Raw genomic sequence first — 20,559 nt, 5'->3', positions numbered from 1 at the left:
CCTGCTATCGCTACCCTGAAGCTTTCTAGCTGCTACAACAAACAAGGAATAAAGAGATCAGTCCCAGCAAATGCAGCTGTAGCTAAAGGAGGACCTGTCAGGTTCTGAGGAACTACTAGTCCGAGGAAGTAGCTAACTGTACCTCTTCCCCAGCTTTGGACATCCATGTCCTTGTTCCTGGTGCTAAAGGAGGACCTGTCGGGTTCTGAGGAACGACAAGTCCCAGCGAGTAGCCAACTGTACCTCTTCCCAAGCTTTGGACATCCATGTCCTTGTTCCTGGTGCTAAAGGAGGACCTGTCGGGTTCTGAGGAACTACAAGTCCCAGCGAGTAGCCAACTGTGCCTCTTCCCCAGCTTTGGACATCTATGTCCTTGTTCCTGGTGCTAAAGGAGGACCTGTCGGGTTCTGAGGAACAAGTCCAAGCGAGTAGCCAACTGTGCCTCTTTGGGCATCTGTGTCCTTGCTCGTGCGCTGGGTAACCTTGCATCTGAGGCTTTCCAGTTGCTAAAATCCGAGCAGTTGTTTTAAAAAAAAAAAAAAAATCATGCTTGTTATGCAACTAAATCTAAAAGCAAAAAAGTCAGCAGTCCTTTGTCTGAAAAAGGAAAACTAACACAGCCTTCCCTTCTATTGGCATCTTCAGCAAGTATAGACAATACCGGTCAGTCTTACCAGAAATGCAGTGTCCTTTTCACTTCTGTAAATGGAACCAAAATCACAAAACTTTCATGTGTAGACTACTTATCTCATCAGTCACTATGTAATGAAGATGAACAAAGGCAGACATTTGTAGTCCAGTCTGCGTGACAATTATTACGTAGGAGCTAGAATTGTCATTCACAGGCTTGCGAGATGACTATAAAGGGGGTAAAAAAGCCCCCCCACCCCCCAAAAAGAAAGCGAATGCAGCCGCCACATGTAAGGTCTGATAGAGGTTGACTACTGGTATGAATGAATACAATTAATGTAAAATAACTGGTTCCTCAGTGTACAATGTAATATTCTTGACAGATTAAAACTATGTATACCATTAGGGATATACCGATACTAGTACCGGTGCCGATGCCAAGTATTTGGGCGAGTACTCGCGTCATTACACGGCGCCCGGCTTCCCGTTTGTCCAAAAAGCGGGCTGCATGCTTTCTCAGCAAAATTGTAGAAATGTCACCAGCACACCAATCCTTAATTTATTGAAGTTTTTTGTCATATGACCAAACAAGCGCTTTCGGGACCGCACAGGGTCCCTTCATCAGGCTAAAGCGGTCCCTGTGCAGGCCCGAAAGCGCTTGTTTGGTCATATGACAAAAAACTTCAATAAATTAAGGATTGGTGTGCTGGTGACATTTCTACAATTTTGCTGACATTCGCGGCGCCATGCGCAGTCACTGCGAGCACCCCCCCACTACAAGGGACATATCGGTAAGGAGTGCGACAAGGAGAGTAATTACTGCATGCTTTCTGGTCACCCATTGACGAGAAGCATGGAGATGGCTTCCCTACTAATAGGGAAGCCAGGTGGCGAGTCTTTACATGCCATTACTCCTGGCTTCCTCAATGGGACTTCCAGATTCGGTATAGGCGAGTACCGGGAAAAAAAAGAATATCGGTACTCGTACTTAATACCGAAAAACTGGTATCTGTACATCCCTATATACTATCATATGATGATTACACACTTCTTGTCTATTATGTTGTAAACTCTACAAAACGCAGCATTATTTGCAAGTAGGGTCATCAGTGTACCCTGAAATACATTGGGGGGAATTTATCATAGCAATTGCGAGTGTTTGAACTTGCACGGAATATATTTGCACCAGATTTATGATGCTAGTGTAATGTTGATAAATGAGGTTTAATAGACTCCAGGAAAGAAGACTTCTAACTGCAGTCAAAAAGCTTAACTGTCGCATCTTGAAGAAGTGGTCATGGGGACTTCTTAAGTTGTAAGTGTTTTCTTAGGTGATGCTCCAGTTTCAGAGAGCCCAGAACAAGTGCAGATGGAAACTGGTGCCAAAAAGGTGCAAAAAACATGCAGTTGAAAAAGAAGTGCAAGCTCTGAAGAAAGCAGGTGCACATGTTAAAAGACAGATTTGTACATAAAATATGATCTAAGAGGGTAAAACTGTTGCAATTGCTTTGATAAATTTAACATTTTGTGTAAATAATGAAAAAAAGAACTGTAATATGCCCTCTTTTCATAGTCACTGTAAGGTATGTGTGTTCTCTTTAGCAGGGTCCACCAGGATCTCAGCCATCCCCTCATGCACAGCCACCACCTCACAACCCCAACATGATGGGTCCTCACAGTCAGGTAAGTCACCATTCAATTTCAGCTCCTAGTCAACACTGCCTCTGTTTGGTCCACATAGTTTTACCACCTAGGTGTAAGTGTATCCTAGGGAGGTTCCTCCACTCTATACAAAGCAAAAAAGAAGAGTTTGGGGTCAACACACACTTCATTACTATAACAAGATACAAGACGTGTGCTCACTTTGAATACTCTGCTTTCCTTTAAACTTAAGAAATGTAGTTACTAATGTAACCGCAGACTTTGACTGTCCTTACATGTGTATATTATCTAACCGATTGGGTTGTTCTAGATTATAATTGTGCTGTGTATGGTGATGCTATAACTTTTCCCAAGAACCTCTCCCAATATTACTTCTACCTGCACTTGTCCATCAATTAGACTTTACGTTTAATTTTATATTTTAATTCTAAATCTTAATGTACTTTAAGTATTCTGAATTAACATGTTCTTTCCTTATTACAGCCTTTTATGTCACCTCGATATGGCGGCGGGCCCAGGCCGCACATAAGAATGAGTAATCAGGTAAGTTATCATCTAGATATACGTATTTAGCGCACGCCGCACACACGCGTACAAAACTATATAAATTTATCATTGACACAATTAGGAATGCACCGATACCATTTTTGTTATCGAGTACTGATTTTTTTCCTTTTTTCGGTACTCGCCAATACCGATACCAGAAGTCCCAGTAAGGAAGCCAGGCAGCGTGTAATGACTCGCCACCTGGCTTCTCGATTAGCAGGGAAGCTGTCTCCATGCTTCCTCGTCACCAGGTGACGAAGCATGGAGGCGGTTTTCCGGCCAATCAGGAAGCCGGGGGCGGGTAATGACTTGCTGCCTGGCTTCCTGATTGGTCGAGAAACTGGCCAATCATGAAACAGGGCAGCGAGTCGTTACACTGCGCCCGGCTTCCTGATTGGCCCGGGCAGCCGGCTCCATGCTCCCTCGTCACCAGGTGACGAGGGAGCATGAAGCTGGCATCGGAGCATTTGTGCGAGTAAGAGTACTCGCCCAAATACTCTGTATCGGCACCGGTACTAGTATCGGTATCTGTGCATCCCAAGACACAATGATTCGCCGTTGACACATATTTATTACTCACGGTTGTGCTTTCTATGGCTGTAATATCAATAACGTGTGCTTTTGTTTTCAGCCACCAGGTGGAGTTCCAGGATCACAGCCCTTATTACCAAACTCCATGGACCCGACCCGACAAGGTAACCTGTCACAAAGCTGGCATTCATTTTTTAGCCCACTTTGTGGGAATTTCTCAATAGCTTGTCTTTTTATTCAAAAGGACACCCTGGCATGGGAGGACCCATGCAACGGATGAATCCACCCCGACCGATGGGCCCCATGGGTCCTGGACCTCAGGTGAGAATATACATTTTCATGGAACTTTTTGTTTTTCTTCTGTCGCCCGCTAGAGATTAACGTGACCTTACTTACCTGCGAGCCGAGCCTTTGTGCTGGAGCTGGTCTCTTCCCGAGCTTCATGCTCTCATTTCTTTGTAGTGGGGCTAGTGATTTTTTTCTGAGAAGTATTTGCTAGTTTTATGCCGTTGCAGGGCGTTGTTGAGTGATTGTTTTGTTTTTGTTACTTTGAAAGATTAGTCCTAAAATTAACTCTGCTGGAGTTTGCTCAATAATGAGACTGCTGGCAATATCTACAAATTTAAGTAGTCAATCGACTCAACCCATTAGAGTTTATGGAGAAGATTAAGCGCTAATGCTTTACATTGGTTCTTCTACATTGCGGCTCTGATCCCTCAGTCATTTGAGTAAATATCTTCAATATTCTGAATCACAATGAGGCAGATATGGGCTAGTGTCAGATGTTCACCGCAGACCGCATATCCAGCAAAGTACCCATGCAGTTCATAAAAGTTGGTCAGTCATTTGTTGCATACACAGGGAGCTATTAGCAGAATAGGAGTAAAGGGACTTAATCTAGTTGTATGTAATAAACGTAATATACTCTGCCAGATATGTATATTTTTAGAGCCACCTTTTTCCATAGAAACTATTGATGGCTTAACTGAACGTCTTTCCTACAGTGTCCTTCTTCTGCTTTTTTTTTTTTTTTTTTTTTTAAGACCTTCCTTTTGGTACATCTGTTCTATATCATTATTTCTACCCTCCTCCTAGTAAAGCCACATTTTCCCTTCTTCAACTGCACTTCGTTTATTCACTGTGCTGTCCAATGAGGAGAAAAAAATGTAGTTCAGACATATGGTTTTCATATACACTTCATGTACACTTTGCTGCTCATCTTTTCTGTTGCAGCCTTTTATATTAAAATATGATAGATTACAATATAAAGGGAAGTGTGGATATTATTTGGCATTTTAAATGGTGTTCTTTATTGAATATCGACTTAAAGCAGGCCTAAAACTGTGTGTGGTGTGTGTTGTTTTTTTTTTTTTGCCTTTGCACAAAAGCAGATATAGGCTCTCTGAGTATTAGCCCTTGCACAGGAGCTAAGGTGGGCTCTCTGGGTATTAGCCCTTGCACAGGAGCTAAGGTGGGCTCTCTGGGTATTAGCCCTTGCGCAGGAGAAGATCCTGACTCCCTCTGGGTATTAACCCTTGCGCAGGAGCAGATCCTGACTCCCTCTGGGTATTAGCCCTTGCGCAGGAGCAGATCCTGACTCCCTCTGGGTATTAACCCTTGCGCAGGAGCTAAGGTGGGCTCTCTGGGTATTAGCCCTTGCGCAGGAGCAGATCCTGACTCCCTCTGGGTATTAGCCCTTGCGCAGGAGCAGATCCTGACTCCCTCTTGGTATTAGCCCTTGCGCAGGAGCAGATCCTGACTCCCTCTTGGTATTAGCCCTTGCGCAGGAGCAGATCCTGACTCCTCTTGGTATTAGCCCTTGCGCAGAAGCAGATCCGGACTCCCTCTGGGTATTAGCCCTTGCACGTGAGCAGATCTAGGATCCCTTTGGGTATTAGCCTTTGCACGTGAACAGATCTAGGATCCCTCTGGGTATTAGCCCTTGTGTGGGAGCAGATCTGGCCTCCCTCTGGTCATTAGCCCTTGCACGGGAGCAGATCTAGGATCCCTTTAGGTATTCGCCTTTGCACGGGAGCAGATCTAGGCTCCCTTTGGGTGGCTACAGATGAATTTTAAGAAGGTTTCCCACAGAATGGACCGGACACCAGGGGGGTACGCACTGTTAAGGTGCCCATGCACTCTGCGATTATCATTCGGAAATCGGCCACAAATGGTCTTTTGATCAGTTGATGGGACACCAACTATTTTAATTAATATACTTCTAGCTGAATTTACTTGAACGGTCCGGCTGGAAAACTTTTTTCGAATAGTAATCAAAACTATGGATTAGTGGCGTTTTTTCGTACGAAACAAATTGCAGCAAGAACACTGCACATGCGCAAACGAAAATCCGTTCTGTCGATCGACAAAATTCAGTGAGTTAGTATTGCTAACGAACAATTCTCGAAATCGTCATTGGTCTGTGCTTGGTGAGGCAGTCATGTGGAAATCGAAAGAAGGTTTCTATGGCTGCACAAAGGAAATCGAACGATGACTGCAGAGTGTATGGCCAGCTTTACACTCTAACATGCTACCTGGCACATTTGTGAACTCTTCTTATTGTATTTTTACCATGAACTGCATGTTTAGTGTAAAAAAAAGAAATGTAATCTGCTGTGCACAAGTCTTTTTATTGTTGCTAAAAGGACTTGAATGTATAAAAAAGAAAAGGAAAAAAAAAACCAGATTATTTTAGAACGTAACATATATTTCAAGTGACAGGTCCTCTTTACATATATTCATCAACATCGTCATAATGTTGTCATAAAAGAACTGAGTGAAAAATGCGTGATACTGACGGCACTTTGGAAGAAGGAGCACTGTAGTGCAGGCTTTGTTGTTCCTTACCTTGTAATTGACAAGATACCTCTGGAGAAACTATTATAATTAAACTAACATGAATCTGGTGACTGCTCTTCTCCCTCTGTGGGACAGCGAGGCTGGCAGATTTCCCCGAGGGTCAGGCAGTTAATGCTCTGTGTCCTGTCATCGAAAATGTGGATCAATGCAAGCGTTAATCATATTAGACTCCGACTAATTATGATAATGATCCTGCCGCTCTTTTGCATCATTTGCATTATTAGTCGATAATTGTACTGTTACTAGATGGCTCTTCAGTCTGCACCACTAACCCTCTCATTTTCTTCTCTCCCGCCTCTCTCCGGTTGATCCCTCGTTACCGTAGTCTGACCCTTGGTTATCATTGCAGAATTATGGAAGCGGGATGCGGCCTCCACCCAATTCATTAGGTCCCGGCATGAACATGTAAGCATTGTCAAAGTAGGGAATGCAGCTTGTTTACTGTGTTGAGGAAGTTTTGCTGTAATATGCTTTCTTGTATTGTGTTTCAGGGGTCCAGGAACAGGCAGACCATGGCCAAATCCAAATAATGCAAATTCAGTAAGTGTCAGTTTAAAATGCATCGAAACACTGACTTGTTTTTTATTCTCATATCCAGTGTCTGCAAAGCGCTAAAGGTCATATCCATCTGGGGAATATGCTGTAGGGAGATACTGGGGGGACCATTCTGCAGGCAGACCTGGGTGTACCATTAGGCACTGTAGGCACATGTCTATATGTTGCAGAGGCAGAGAGGTGGCCTTTCCCTGTATAACTATAGATCACATTGCCTCACCCCCACCCCCCCACCACCACCACCTCCATCATCGGTAAGGAAAGTGGGAATACACTTAAGGAAAGGAAGGAAAGAAAGGAAAATACACAGATGCCAGATTTTCGGTATCTAGTATGAGTACAGATATTTTTATTTCTCGCCACCCGGCTTCCTGATTGGCCAGAAAGCCGGCTCCATGCTTTCTCGTCACCTAGTGATGAGAAGCATGGAGACAGCTTCCCTGCTAATCGGGAAGCCGGGTGGCGAGCAATAAAAATATCTGTACTCATACTAGATACCGAAAATCTGGGTATCCCTGTGACAACACTCACTCACTGTACTGTATCTATGTAGGAGCAGCGTTGTCACCCAGGAGATGTGCTAGAACTACGGAACACCCCATGTCCTCATCTTCATAACTGCCAGCACAGGCAAATGGCAAATTAAGTTCACAGTTTTTCTGTACTTCATTGTTTTTTCAAAGGATCAAACCTCGTGAAATTTGCATGTATGGGAGATGTACTACTGTAATTATTTATATATATTTTTTTGCACTTGCATACATTTAAAATGTTCCTATTTCAGTGGGGACATACTGTAGGATAGTGGGTAGATGTCTGTGGATATACCGTAGTCTCATCTTTGTACTTTGTTTACAGAATCCGTACTCTTCCTCGTCACCTGGCACATATGTGGTAAGTTGGAGGAAGCGTTCATATTTTAACGAGTTTTTTAATTCCTGACAAGTTCTCTATGGTGTTTGTCTGTGTTGGGTAAAGCAACTAATCTCCTCCACTCTTCCCTTCTTGTAATATAGCATTGCTTTTTCACATGCCTTTTGCATACTTAACAGCCAAGATACTATAACCTTGTATTTGGAGAATTGAATTAGTATTTCTGAAGATGTCTGTAGGTATGGGATGTCTTCCTGAGAATGATGGGCGATCAGGTATCTGTCCATCCTCAAAAGAGACCAACACTTCTGTATGCTCTGCAATACCTGGCTGTCCATTACAGTGGTCCATTTTTCCTCCATTGAAGGAAGGATTGGACCACGTGCTTCCTGTTTGAAAATCATCTTGTTTAGTGTGCACCCCGCTACCCCCAAGGATGCTCTTAAAGGAGAACTATGGGGTTAGGGCTTTTCCCCATAGTTCTCCTTAGGGTAACGGAAGGACACAAACTAGCGTCCTCCCGTCACCCTAAGCTCAGTATACCGCGAACTACAGCTCGCGGTATACTGAGACGCCGCAGCTGAAGCAGATCCCGACAATTATGTCTGGATCCGCCCAGCTGCGTGAGTGACAGCTGGCTCTGCCTATCTAGAGGCAGAGCCAGCTGTACCCGCCCCTTCCCCCGTCCGTTCCGCCAGTCATCGCTGGAGGATCGGGGAGGGGGGAATCCAGCCACTCCCATGTCACGGCAGACCGTGACAGGATCGAGAGGTGAGCGAACGCCGGTATGTGTTCGCTCACTTCCCGATCTACTGAGCCGACCTGTGACCAGTCTCATTGTCACAGGTCGGCTAGAACTATGAGGTGAGTGAAAAGCATAGTTCTCCTTGCTTGCTCCCTCATAGTTCTCCTTTAACTCCCATTTGGAGAGATGAAAATTGGGAGGCATCCTTTAAGATCACTGGAGATTTATGGGCGCCCAAAACAAAGTTGAAGTTAAATTACCGTACAGTTAAAGTTTGATTTAAAAGTACCGCTGCAAACCTTTTGAGGTCCATCTGTCCTTTAGCTGTTCTTTAACACTGTGGCCTTTGTTGGGAGACTCCGTGTATATACTGGAAATAGTCTTCACTGTGATTCACAGGCAGAGTTGGATACAAGAGTGATTGCTGTAGGAGCGTTACAGCAGCACATCATAGTGGCATAGCCCGAGTAAGGTTATGCCCCCTTTCCCATATCATAGGCCTCAGAGCAGTCTTGTTTGGAGTAATCACTAAAGACCAAATATCACAAATACTAGAACACCCTTACATTCCTGTAACAGTGCAGCCATGGGATGTGTAAAGGTTTATTTCCTGTGGTTACCTTCTCTGAAAGGTTTCCCCCTGGAGATGTGGGTTTTTTTGGTTGATATGGGTTCAGTTGTTATGGTTTCTTGGCTGGACCCAGGATACATCTTGGATACTTCATAACTCCTACATACATAGCACTACGTTACATGTGTGCCCAGTGCTTTGATGAGCTTGCTGCTAGTGCCTTGGAGATAGTTTAACATGGTTTATATAGCACACTGGATTCTGCAGCAATTAATTTAGGCGTTTGGTAATCCTAGTCCAGGGGTTAGGCAACCTTGGAACTCCAGCTGTGGTAAAACTACGATTCCTATCTTGACTCAGCCTCTGGGGGTCATGCATGTGGCTGTCGGTCTTGCAGTGCCTCATGGGACTTGTAGTTTCACCAGACTTGGCGTGCCGAGGTTGCCTACCCCTGTCCTAGCCACTTCATTATCCCTTTGGTCTATTGTTCAAACGTCTTTAAACCAGGACCTGTTTTGTGTGCTTACAGGGGCCCCCTGGTGGCGGAGGACCTCCAGGAACACCGATCATGCCCAGCCCTGCAGGTGTGTATATTTATTCTACCTATAAATGTGTGCTGAACATGACAATGAGCTGTTATCTGTTAATACACTCTGGTAACATAGCTGCTCTGTCCTTGTGACATAAAGTACACCTGTCATGAGGGAAATGCATCAATCGCTGACGGCTTTTGGAAAATTCTAGTTGACTGGCAGTTATGCCAACCCACTGGTTCCAGTACTTTCTGAATGGTAAACCTGAAGGAAGTGCTGGGATCAGGAAAATTCAAAAGTCTGTCCTATTGATGGTGATATTGTTTGATTTGATAACAAGTGATGATGAACCATGATTTAGTAATTCTTGCTCCTCATTGCTGGATATGTAGTGATCTCTGCATCGATAGGACTCTTCCCTTTTCTATGGAGACTAAGTACAGTCGCTGCACTAATACAGATTTTTGTGCGTGAGATGATCTCCTGCCAGGTGATCTATACAGCTCAGGAGGTGCTGTCTGTGCATTCCAAGTGTCAGTTTGTATTTGATCACATTGCCTATCTCTCTCTCTCGATATAGTTTTGAAATGACGGGTTTTTTTTGCAGTTGCTGATAGCGTTTCATTTTTGTCTTTTACAGAGTCGACAAATTCAAGTGACAACATTTACACAATGATAAATCCAGGACCCCCCACAGGGAACCGGTCAAATGTAAGTACATAGACAAATTCCTATAGATGTGTATGAGAGTCTGATCCAGTGTCCAGCCATGTTTGGCTCATTGTCTTTGATGTTCAGCAATGGCAATGAGGGGATGGTGGTGGTATTGGGCAGCTCATGAAATTGGAGAGTAAAGTAATGTTTGCTTGTTTTTTACTTTAGTTCCCGATGGGACCTGGTTCCGATGGCCCTATGGGAGGAATGGGTGGAATGGAACCTCATCATATGAACGGGTCATTAGGTAAGCGACGTAGCTTGGAAATTCTCTTTATCACATTTACTTTTACATTCTAGCCTGATTTACATGAATGTCAATGTCTGTGACTTCTAGTGATTACTATTCTTCTTTTTATTGGTTTTCCATAAGGGTCTGGAGACATGGACGGACTTCCTAAGGTGAGAAGCTGCATGTTTTTGCATGCTGGTCAAATGCTAAGCCCTTCATTAGTGTCTGATTTATGTTTTGTGGGTTAATGCGCCTGTACCTGTGGTGGTTATACAAATGAGTATTCTCTCGGTTCAGTAGGGTAAAGGCTTAGTTAAAGAGAAACTCTCAGTATGATGATAAAGGAGCTGCATTTGCTGACTTGATTTTGAAGGTGAATTAACTTTGTGCTTCACTAGGACATCTGATATGTACATACTTGTTCCTGACCATTCATCATGTAGTGAAGGTACATACAATAGTCCTGGTGCTTATACCTTCAAAAACAAGTCCCCATTGGCATCTCCAGTGTTTCTTCCTGACTTCTTATTTTTAAGAGTCAGACTTCCACAACCATTTGTTTTCTGGGCAGATGCTTGTAGGAGTTACCTGCTTGTATACCTCTTTGGTATTCTGCTGGTGAGATCTCTGCACCTTAGTGCCCAGGATTACCTCCTTACAGGGAATGCTGCAGTCTGAGGCAGAATCCATGGCTGAATGAATTCAGAACCAGAACTCCCCACATTTCAGATATAATAGGGCAGTGGGTGATGGAGTTGTCCAGCCATAGTTAAATTAAGCTTTGGGTGGGATGACCAAGGGCATTCATGTGCTGCATCCTTTAAAGGAGAACTATGGGTTCAAGGCTTTTCCCTATAGTTCTCCTAAGGGTCACGGGAGGACCTGAGGCTGAGTGAAAATCACTCTCCTCATAATTCTCCTTTTTACTGCATTATTGCAACACATGAACTATGGGGTGTTATGCTGCTATCAATTTTAAATGACAACCCAGTGCACTCTTACAGTAGTAGTCACCGCATTGCACATGTGCTGTGCTGTAAAAAAAAAGTCCAGACACGTTTACTTGCATTGATGCTCATTATTTGGCCATGGGAGGTCTTATTGAAAACATGTAAAACACGCACAAATGTCAAACAAACATCCCATCGCACTCCTGACCGGATACAACCCGAAACATTGGGTGGGTGCTGTAATGCCTGCGGGTGAGATTTAAAAAATAGTCATCAGCACACCAAAGCAAAGGTATGTCGCAATCTGTAACGACGTTTCGGAACCATTTCAGTCCCTTCAGATCACTCCGTTTGCCTCAAGGGGCTGAAATGGTTCTGGAACTTCGCTACACATTATGACATACCTTTCTTTTGTCAATAAAGAAGAATTGGCAGCATTTATTTTGGTGTGCTGGTGACTAATTTTTGAATTTGCAAATGCCATAAAATACACATGTACAGAGTCATATATGGAGGCTGCCATCCCGTTCCTAGTCTTCCTCTGAAAATGCAGTTGCCTGGCTGTTTCTGGCTTCAACAGTTACCCAGTCACTGACAAGCAACAAGCATATGGATCAAGAACATCAGATCAAATCCGTATCTCCATACTTGTCTGAGGTAGGTACTGAAGCCATAAGACAGCCTATTAACTTTTTTTTTTTTTAAATGATGGAAGAGTTGGCAATGGGCAGCCTTCATACTTCCTCACCACAGGTTCTCATTAACCAGTTTACAGCAGCTTAGGCTGCCATTGAATTGTAGCTCGTAGACTCTCTCATACACTGTCATACACTGTCATGACCTAATTACACCTGTGCTATTCCCATGTTTAAATGACAAGCCGAGTAGTATGCAAGACGTGAACATTACTGGAAAGGCTTAACCAGGCTTGCTTATTAGGTAGAATTGTGCTGCATTGTATAGGAGGTCTGTAGAAGTGATGGCATCCTATAGAAGTATGGTGCCGTGGAGAATCCATGGGCTACTTCCAAATGTCTTTTGGTCGAAACCAAACGGCGAGTCGTGTTATATTAAAAATCGTTTTTTTGTTCTCGCTTCACAGAATTCCCCAAACAACATAAGTGGCATTAGCAACCCTCCAGGCACACCACGAGATGACGGAGAGTTAGGAGGAAACTTCCTTCATTCCTTTCAGAATGACAATGTGAGTATTCTGCTAACAGGCAAATATTCTCTCTAGCAGAAGACTATTGTTGGAGAATTTCTAATCTAAAGTGGGTTTCTAAAGATCGACTTAATATTGAATTGTAAAACAAGTGATTATAATTGTGAAAAAGGAAGGTGGGTAGGGTGGTGGGATTCAGAAGACCTCCACAGGAGTCCGCTGTTCAGCTTGAAGAATGATTTGTGTTGGAATATTGACTCAATTTTCTCAGCAGCGACTATCCAGGATTTTTGTACTCGCCGTAAAATCCCTTTCTCTGCGTTCATTGAAGGACACGTCCATAAGATCTTGACCACTGTCATTCTTTTTGCCTAGCGTTTAAGAGATCCGACCTAGATTTTTTTTTTTGTTGCTGGGCTCTGATAAGGCATGACATCCCCAGGAGGAAGCAGAATGCCTCCAGATGCTGCAGGCCAGAGGTGGTACTGTGATGGACCCAATCGTTCCATCATATGCACCACCAGTGGAGGAGAAGAAACTCCCAACAGGCCACTCCACAGGCATAGAGTTGTCGCAGTCGGTCCCACCTAGGCAGGGAACTGCATGTGCTCGCAGGCCACACTGGGGTGAGTACCGGGATCTATGTATCTGGCCTGTCACCCAGTCGGCTCTTGTTTGAAGAAGGAAAAAACTGGACCGAAGAGCCCAGCATGAAAATCTAGCTCCTATCTCTTAAACGCTAGGCAAAACACTGACCAATGTCGAGATCTTATGGTGAATGTGTCCTTCAATGAACGGAAGAGAAATCCAAACGTATATGGCAGGTGTAGGCAACCTTGGCACCCCCACCTGTGGTGAAATTACAAATCCTTGTGCTGCCAGTCTTGCATTGCCCCATGGGGGATGTAGTTCCACAACAGCTGCAGTGCCGAGGTTGCCTACTCCTTGTGTATGGCTAGCCTTGTCTCCTGATATTTCTTTTATGTGGCGTCCACATTCGTTATCCCTAATCCCTCCGTCTCCTTTTTGTAGTACTCTCCCAGCATGACTATGAGCGTGTGACACCAGTGACAACTCTTCACTCAGCTGCTGCTTTGGAAGATTACTGAGATTGCCGGAGACCGTTGTCTGGAGTTGCAGAAGAGGATTAAACAGCTCCTTCAGTTTGGTTTCATGCAATAAAAAGCCAAAACTTTTTATTCCATCAAACACAGTTCAAAAACTGTCAAGACAAGAAAATCCTTCTCAGAGGATTTATATCTGTACATAAAACTTTTTTTTTCATTTTTTTTTTAATTTGCAAGAGAAGGAAATTTCAAGTTATGAATATGATTGCTGTGTACTTTTTATATTCCCCTTTCCCCCCCCATTGTTCTATGTCTGTGACGTGATATTCAAGGAGAATAGCTCAAATAGGAAAATTCATGTGTCTTTAGTTTTTAGCTTTTATTTTTTTGTTGAATGGACTGAGGTTTTCAGTTGCCCACTTCCCTCCAAAGAGATTTCTGTGCAGTCCCGGACCTCTGGAAATTATTATTTTTTATTTTTGTTTTCACTGTGCAGAAGCGGTCAGAACTGCACCTCTTTACCTCATACAAACACTTGATCTCCTGTTTAAACACCTAAGACTATGTATGTTTTTGTTTTTTCTTCTTACCTCTGCGAGAGAGAGAGAGAATTTACCACAAGCTCCCAGAATCAAGAGGACACACTCGGCGCACAAAGGGATTTTATAGGACCGTGCGGTGACCGGCACCGCGCCACATTTTTACGTAGCGGTTGCAGACTCTGGACGGGTGAAAAACATTCATTTGTGAGGCGGCTTGGTGCGTTTCGGAGCTTCTGGCGCCACAAAACAACGACCTTCCCTCATACACTCCTGCTGCACAGCTGCCATCGACCTTACAGATACGACTGCCTGGTCTGTTCCCCGTCACACCATTGTTGGCCCAGAACAACTTCAGCTGACAACACAACACTGTATTTTATTTTTATTTCTTTTCCGAGTAACTCAGAATTGGGAACTTTGAACGCACCTACACATGACTTCGCTGGTCATTTGCTCAATAAAAGGGACAGTTTGTGTAGGATGTTGGAGTTTCTGATCATAATGTCAGGTTTTTTTTTTTTTTCTTCCTCTTTGTCCTTTTTTATTTGTCAGGAGTGACTGGAAGGAAGGAACAATAGCAGCTCCTCTCAGGACATTGTTAAAAAAGAAATTCCTTGTGTATTCGAAAAGGGATAGTTAAATTATTGTCTCTTGGTATGGGACAGCTTGGAATGATATGGTAATTTTTTTCCGCCTCCATGCTGTAATAAATTTAATAAATTCAAACAAATATCATGGTTTTATTTCCTGTTTTTTAAAAATTAATTAAAAAGCATATACATGGGTGGGAGATTAAATGAGGAGCTTGCAATTTGTGTTCTTTTACAGCAAGGGGTAGGCAACCTCAGTGCTCCAGTTGTAAAGAAACTACAAATCCCATAATGCTTTGCGAGTCATGCGTGATGCAATGCCTCATGGAAATACAGCAGCAGGAGTTCCAAGGTTGCCTACCCCTGTTTTTTGTTTCCCTTTCACATGGGTGCCGTCGGTTCCAAACAGCAGGTAGCCTGTGCAACAGATCTGCTTATTGGAATGGATGGAAGCAAAAACTGAACTGTACGGACCGATGTTGGCTCTTTGGGGAGTCGGATATAAGTTGACGTGTCTGACATTCATTTCCCTCCGATCTGTCACAATCAAGTCCTGCAATATTTTGTTTTTCTGTTAGTCCCCCTAACCTAGGCGGAGTCATGGGTAATCAGATGTAAATGGACGTAGGTCTGTTTACAACCGGCTGCCCATAAAGTTTTACAGTGGACAGGTGGACCTAATCACTCTAAAAGGGCCTTAGATTCACTTCAAGAACTAGTTATGAGATTGGGTAGGTGATTCATCTTACTGGTATCATCTCATATCTATTGTGGGATATCAGCAGGCAATTGTAAAGTAAAAGTTTGCAGGAATGGTCAATTGCTGTGCAATTATGCTTAGCTGGTAAATAGTCTGCCTTCCATCTTTTAGAACAGGAAAGAATATTCTCTGGAGGTAGTGACAACAGCTAGACTACTAGCTAACAGCCATATACACTATATAGCCAAAGTATGTGGACATGCCTCCAAATGACTGCATTCAGGCGTCTCCTGTGAAGGGCACTGTTAATGCTGCAGCATACAAAGACATTTTGGACAATTATGCGCTTGTGGCAACTGCTTGGGAAAGACTATCTTCTTTTCCAGCAAGAGTGTACCCCTGTGCACAAAGCCAGCTCCATAAAGACCTGGTTTGACCCAGTTTGATGTGGACAATTAAGAATGGTCTGCACAGAGCCCCTCAACACCTTTTGGGATAAATTGGAATGCTGATTTGTGAGTTAAAGTGATATCAAAGTAATTAAATCACTTACAATGGATGCTGCTTCCTGATTTAAAAATGTGTTTCCTGCAGAATCAGCTGGTCCCCTGAGCAATGACCCTGACTTCCTGTTAGTGACTCCTTTGTGCTATGCAGTCACCCTTGTGTGTGCTAGTAAGCGGTGTGTCTCCACAGACAGCAAATCAAACTACTTCCTGCCCCTTCTCCAAGCTAGTAGATGGATATTTGCTGGAGTCTGCTTTATCCTTTGTGCTCTTGTACTGGACAGGAAGTTCAGGGAAGCTGAGCTGAGAGACTTTGAAGCAGCTGTTCAGAAACATGACTACTTGGGCAAAATGTGAAGCAATGCTTTGCTGGGCGATGTATATTTGTTTGATCTGGATTCATTATTCTCAAAAACATTTGAGAGTTTAATACTACTTTAAGTCTTCTCATCCAACATCGGTACCTGACCTCAAAAATGATTTTCAATGAATGTCACTGGAACACCTAAAATCTTGTGGAGAGGAGTGAGGACTTTTATAGATGCAAAGGTCGACCGACCCAACATTGAATGCCCATGGTTGCAGAGTGGGATGTCTACCTAACCTATAGGTGTGGTGGTGATGTGTCCACGTATCAGCTGATGTATGGAAATAACATTACAAGCTGATTGTATGTAATGACCATTGTCTCACCTGTCCATCTTGGTATACTTCATCAAGGTGTGTATCTTCCAGTCTCGGCTATGGATTAGAGGTGTCACTGTGGGCATTAGCAAGTCTAGTGAGAGAGACTGCTGCATAGGTCTGACTGTACAATGATCACTTACATTGGGGCTAGTCAATAAAAAAAAATTGAGTGAACCTTTGGCCATAGCAACCACATCTCAGGCTCCATTTTCATGGTAGGGCTGAGAGATCACACATTGTCATCAGCCATAGTTTCCTTTTTGCTGCAGATTTTATTACCCGCAAGGTCATTTCTGCTTGACACCGTACCTAAATGTGTAATCATACATCATAGATGACCTCTGTAACAATGCTTTTATGCAAACAGAGGGTTGAGCCTCTCCTAACCACACTATTGGGCCATAATAATGATGGGTGACCACTCCTAACATTTGTACATAGGCTGCCAATGCACCATAAATATAGCCAACTCCATTCATTTCCTAAATGTGTTTTGAAAACCAAATGTAATGTTAGACGGCATTTGTCAAGCCTCTGACTTTATTATTTATATGAATGTTCATGTGAAACTCAGCGTATGGCTAGCTTAATACACACACAATGAAATGAGGTGTCACTGGTTGTTGGGTTTTACCCTGTAGTTATTACATAATAGAAGCCTGATTCTCCTATGCTCATAAACCGCTATAGTTATGATTAGGGATGCGCCGACTAGTATCGCTATCGGTGCAGATTCAGAGTATTTGGGCCAGTACTCGTACACGCCCAAAGGCTCCGATGCCTAGCATGTGTACTTCCGGTATCAGGAAGCCGGGCAGCGCGTCATTACGCGCTGCCCGGTTTACAGATTGGCCGGGAAGCGGCTCCATGCTCTCTCGTCACTTGTGATGAGAGAGCATGGAGCCAATCAGGAAGCCGGGCAGCGTGTCATTACAGCGTGCGTGGCTTCTTGATTGGTCGGGAAGCTGGCCTCGTGAGGTAAGGTTACCTTACCATGTGCAGCCTGTCACCCCCAGGGCCTCTCCAGCGAGAACGCGGCCTTCCTCCGGTACCCAGCCGGAGCCGTCTGTCCGGCCAATCAGGAAGTCGGGCGCCATGTAATGACGCCTTGCTTTCTGATTGGCCCGGGAAGCTGGCTTCATGCTCCCTCGTCATCTCATGATGAGGGAGCATGGAGCCGACCTCCTGGCCAATCAGAAAGCAGGGCGTCATTACACGACGCCCGGCTTCCTGATTGGCCGGACAGACGGCTCCGGCTGGGTACCGGAGGAAAGCCGTGTTCTCGCTGGAGAGGCCCCGGGGGTGACAGGCTGTAGATACGAAGGTAAGAAGGGACTTTCTAGTTAATTGGGAAGCCGGGTGGCGAGTCTTTACACGTTTCCCGGCTAATCAGGAAGCCAGGTGGCGAGTAATTACACCCCACCTGGCTTCCTGAATGGGACTTTCGGTAATTGGTATCGGCAAGTACCGAAAAAAAAATGATCGGTACTCGCTACCAAAATACCAGTTTTCGGTGCATCCCTAGTTATGATTATGGAAGGCAAGGCACCATTGATTAATTCACCATTGGGTATGGATGGGAATTCCAGGTTCCACCTAATACTCGCCTACTGCACAAGCTCACTGACCATTCATAGAAGACTAAGTGAGCACACAGCTTTGGAAATAAGACTTATAGGAAAATGTCATTGCCCTTCAAGCACAATGGTGTTACGATTGAGACATCTCATTCTCTGAGGAGAAGGTACCACTACCATTGATAACATTAAACTTACAGTGACAGGTTCCCTTAGAAGATATTTGATCTTGTACAGCCTTTAGTAAAAGCCACAATATGTTCAAATGAAATATGCCATCTGGATTGGTTTGTATCCGGTTATTCCTATAGAGGATAGGACGGCATACATATAGATTTGTAGAATCTCTTTCTATTCTCTAGAGCCAGTGAAAGGCTAAGCTCCACCACTCGTGTTTTATTAGTAGGGGAGGTTTTGGCTCAGGAGTACAAAGTCATATGTTAAATGTATTTCTTGTGGTTGTGGGGTAGACTGGCTCCTCTTTCATTGGTGGTATTTTCTAGTCCAAAGCTCTCTACTTGCCATAATTGCCTAAAGGTACCGTGTTGTACATATAGATACTGAATAGTAATTGGATTGGACCCAGGGTGAAATTGGGAAACTGTTTAAGGTTTTACTTTATCCTAAACTATAGTGGTTACCATTGCTGCCCTCCTAATGTACTAACTGCCTGGCTTTAATTCTTTCTGCAGCTGCCCAAGCTTTATGGAAGCAGGTCTCTGCCATTCTTTTAACTAGCTCTATGGAATTATCGGAGCAATTTTTCTTTTTGTCCAACTATCTTAGAACAGATGATATCTACACCCAGAACTGCTGGTTTAGGCTAAATTCTACAGGCTACCGGGGCAACTAGTTTGTGTTTAGAGGCACCCAATCACTGCTGCATTCTGTGCTATGGCCACATACAAACTGGCCGATTAGCTGCAGGCACAAACGCATTCCCTGGATGCAAAATGTCTGCACCCTGGGTCGGATAGAAGCAATCAAGGCCTATGAAGACAATGGTGCTTGTAGTGATGAAGACGGATGGCACCGTGCAGACACAATATAGGAAAAGGAATCACCAGCACTCAGTGGAATAATCCAACAAATCCATTTGTTAGACGTCACACAATCACAAGAGCCTGCACCCAGGGTCTGTCAGAGGCTCTATTTGCATGTAACCACTCGGCTGAGCAGTTACATGTGCACATTGGCACAAACAGCCACCGATTTGTATAGAATACATGACAGCCACCATGGCTTGTTTTTCCCCACACTGTATGCACGCAGCATTTGACTCCTTTGGGAAGAAACACTAGATTCATACAGCGGCCTCCCCCGTGAATGGGCCATATAGCCAGATGCAGCCCAATATTAGAGAGCCATTTATTCCAACTGCGTACAGTTGTTTTAGGCTTGCTGGCAGAAGCAGTGCCTAAAACAGCTTCTATAGAGTAGGAATCATTGAGAAGTATAACCAGACAGGTCAGGTTCTACTTTCTCATTGGTCCCCGAACTACAGGCCAGATGCAGGACTTTGCTTGCCTTAGTATTCCTTCCATTGACACCACAGATGGGGGACTATTCCTACCATTAATAGCAACAATGGGGTGCTGCTCTTTTTGTTGACAGCCCAGTGAAGGAGTACTATTCCTTCCACTGACACCCAACTATGGGCCATTATTTCTCCTCCCTCTGACCACTATTCCTCTTTGACACAAAGGATGTGACATTTTATTCCCACCACTGGCCACAGCCTAGCCCCACTAAAGTATAAAAGGACAGAACTAGCCCTTTGTTTAGAAAGTTTTCTGACCCCGTGCCCTACTCTATAAAGGGCTTGTTCACACCATGGCCGGATCATGTCCAGACCAGAACAGTTTGTTCCTCGACAAAAAAAAAAAATCATCCCAATGTATCCCTAAGGTATTGCTGGGCTCTGTTTACACCAGCGCGGTTCGGTTCAGACCAAAAAAATACTGCTTGTCATTTTCTCTAGTCTGGAACACATCAAATGCACTGCAACACATGTAAGCCCATTTAAAGCTAAAAAAAAAAAAAAACGCAGCAATGCACCATGTTCCAGAAAATGGTGTGAACCTGGCCTAAAAGTTGCTGGGTCCATACGCTGTACTTATGCGGGTACACAAGCTTGAAACAGCTGTATGCAGTTTGAACTATAATGCTTTACCTGTTCTCTAATCCTGCAGCTCCGCCCACTATTCTAAAATGAGGAATAACCTGATATTTTAGGGATTTGTGATGGTATATACTTTGTTCTAAAAAGCTTGACTGTGCACCACACTGGCCCACTGGAGGTCCTTGTAAACAGATGTTGTCCA

General features: G+C 44.0%; 1 protein-coding gene across 12 annotated transcripts in view; it reads left to right on the top strand.

Moving 5' to 3' along the window:
* The window catches only part of SSBP3 (single stranded DNA binding protein 3), a 65,225-nt gene extending 50,324 nt beyond the window's left edge, over positions 1-14,901 (top strand). For 2 of the 12 annotated variants that reach the window (XM_018564006.1, XM_018564003.1), the window contains 12 exons: positions 2,776-2,835; positions 3,470-3,533; positions 3,614-3,690; positions 6,578-6,633; positions 6,720-6,768; positions 7,642-7,677; positions 9,502-9,556; positions 10,146-10,216; positions 10,388-10,466; positions 10,593-10,621; positions 12,504-12,605; positions 13,599-14,901. In XM_018564006.1, the coding sequence (XP_018419508.1) occupies positions 2,776-2,835; positions 3,470-3,533; positions 3,614-3,690; positions 6,578-6,633; positions 6,720-6,768; positions 7,642-7,677; positions 9,502-9,556; positions 10,146-10,216; positions 10,388-10,466; positions 10,593-10,621; positions 12,504-12,605; positions 13,599-13,628 (708 nt within the window). In that variant the 3' untranslated portion in view covers positions 13,629-14,901. Of the gene's footprint in view, positions 1-2,232; positions 2,314-2,775; positions 2,836-3,469; positions 3,534-3,613; positions 3,691-6,553; positions 6,634-6,719; positions 6,769-7,641; positions 7,678-9,501; positions 9,557-10,145; positions 10,217-10,387; positions 10,467-10,592; positions 10,622-12,503; positions 12,606-13,598 lie in introns of all 12 variants that reach the window. The other 10 variants (XM_018564005.1, XM_018564001.1, XM_018564000.1 and 7 more) reach the window with 9 other exon arrangements.
* Positions 14,902-20,559: the final 5,658 nt, after the last annotated feature.

The sequence above is a fragment of the Nanorana parkeri genome, unplaced genomic scaffold (assembly GCF_000935625.1).
Source record: "Nanorana parkeri isolate BGI_ZX_2015 unplaced genomic scaffold, ASM93562v1 scaffold715, whole genome shotgun sequence".
In the NCBI taxonomy this organism is placed as follows: domain Eukaryota; kingdom Metazoa; phylum Chordata; class Amphibia; order Anura; family Dicroglossidae; genus Nanorana; species Nanorana parkeri.
This window is presented reverse-complemented; position numbering and strand designations above follow the sequence as displayed.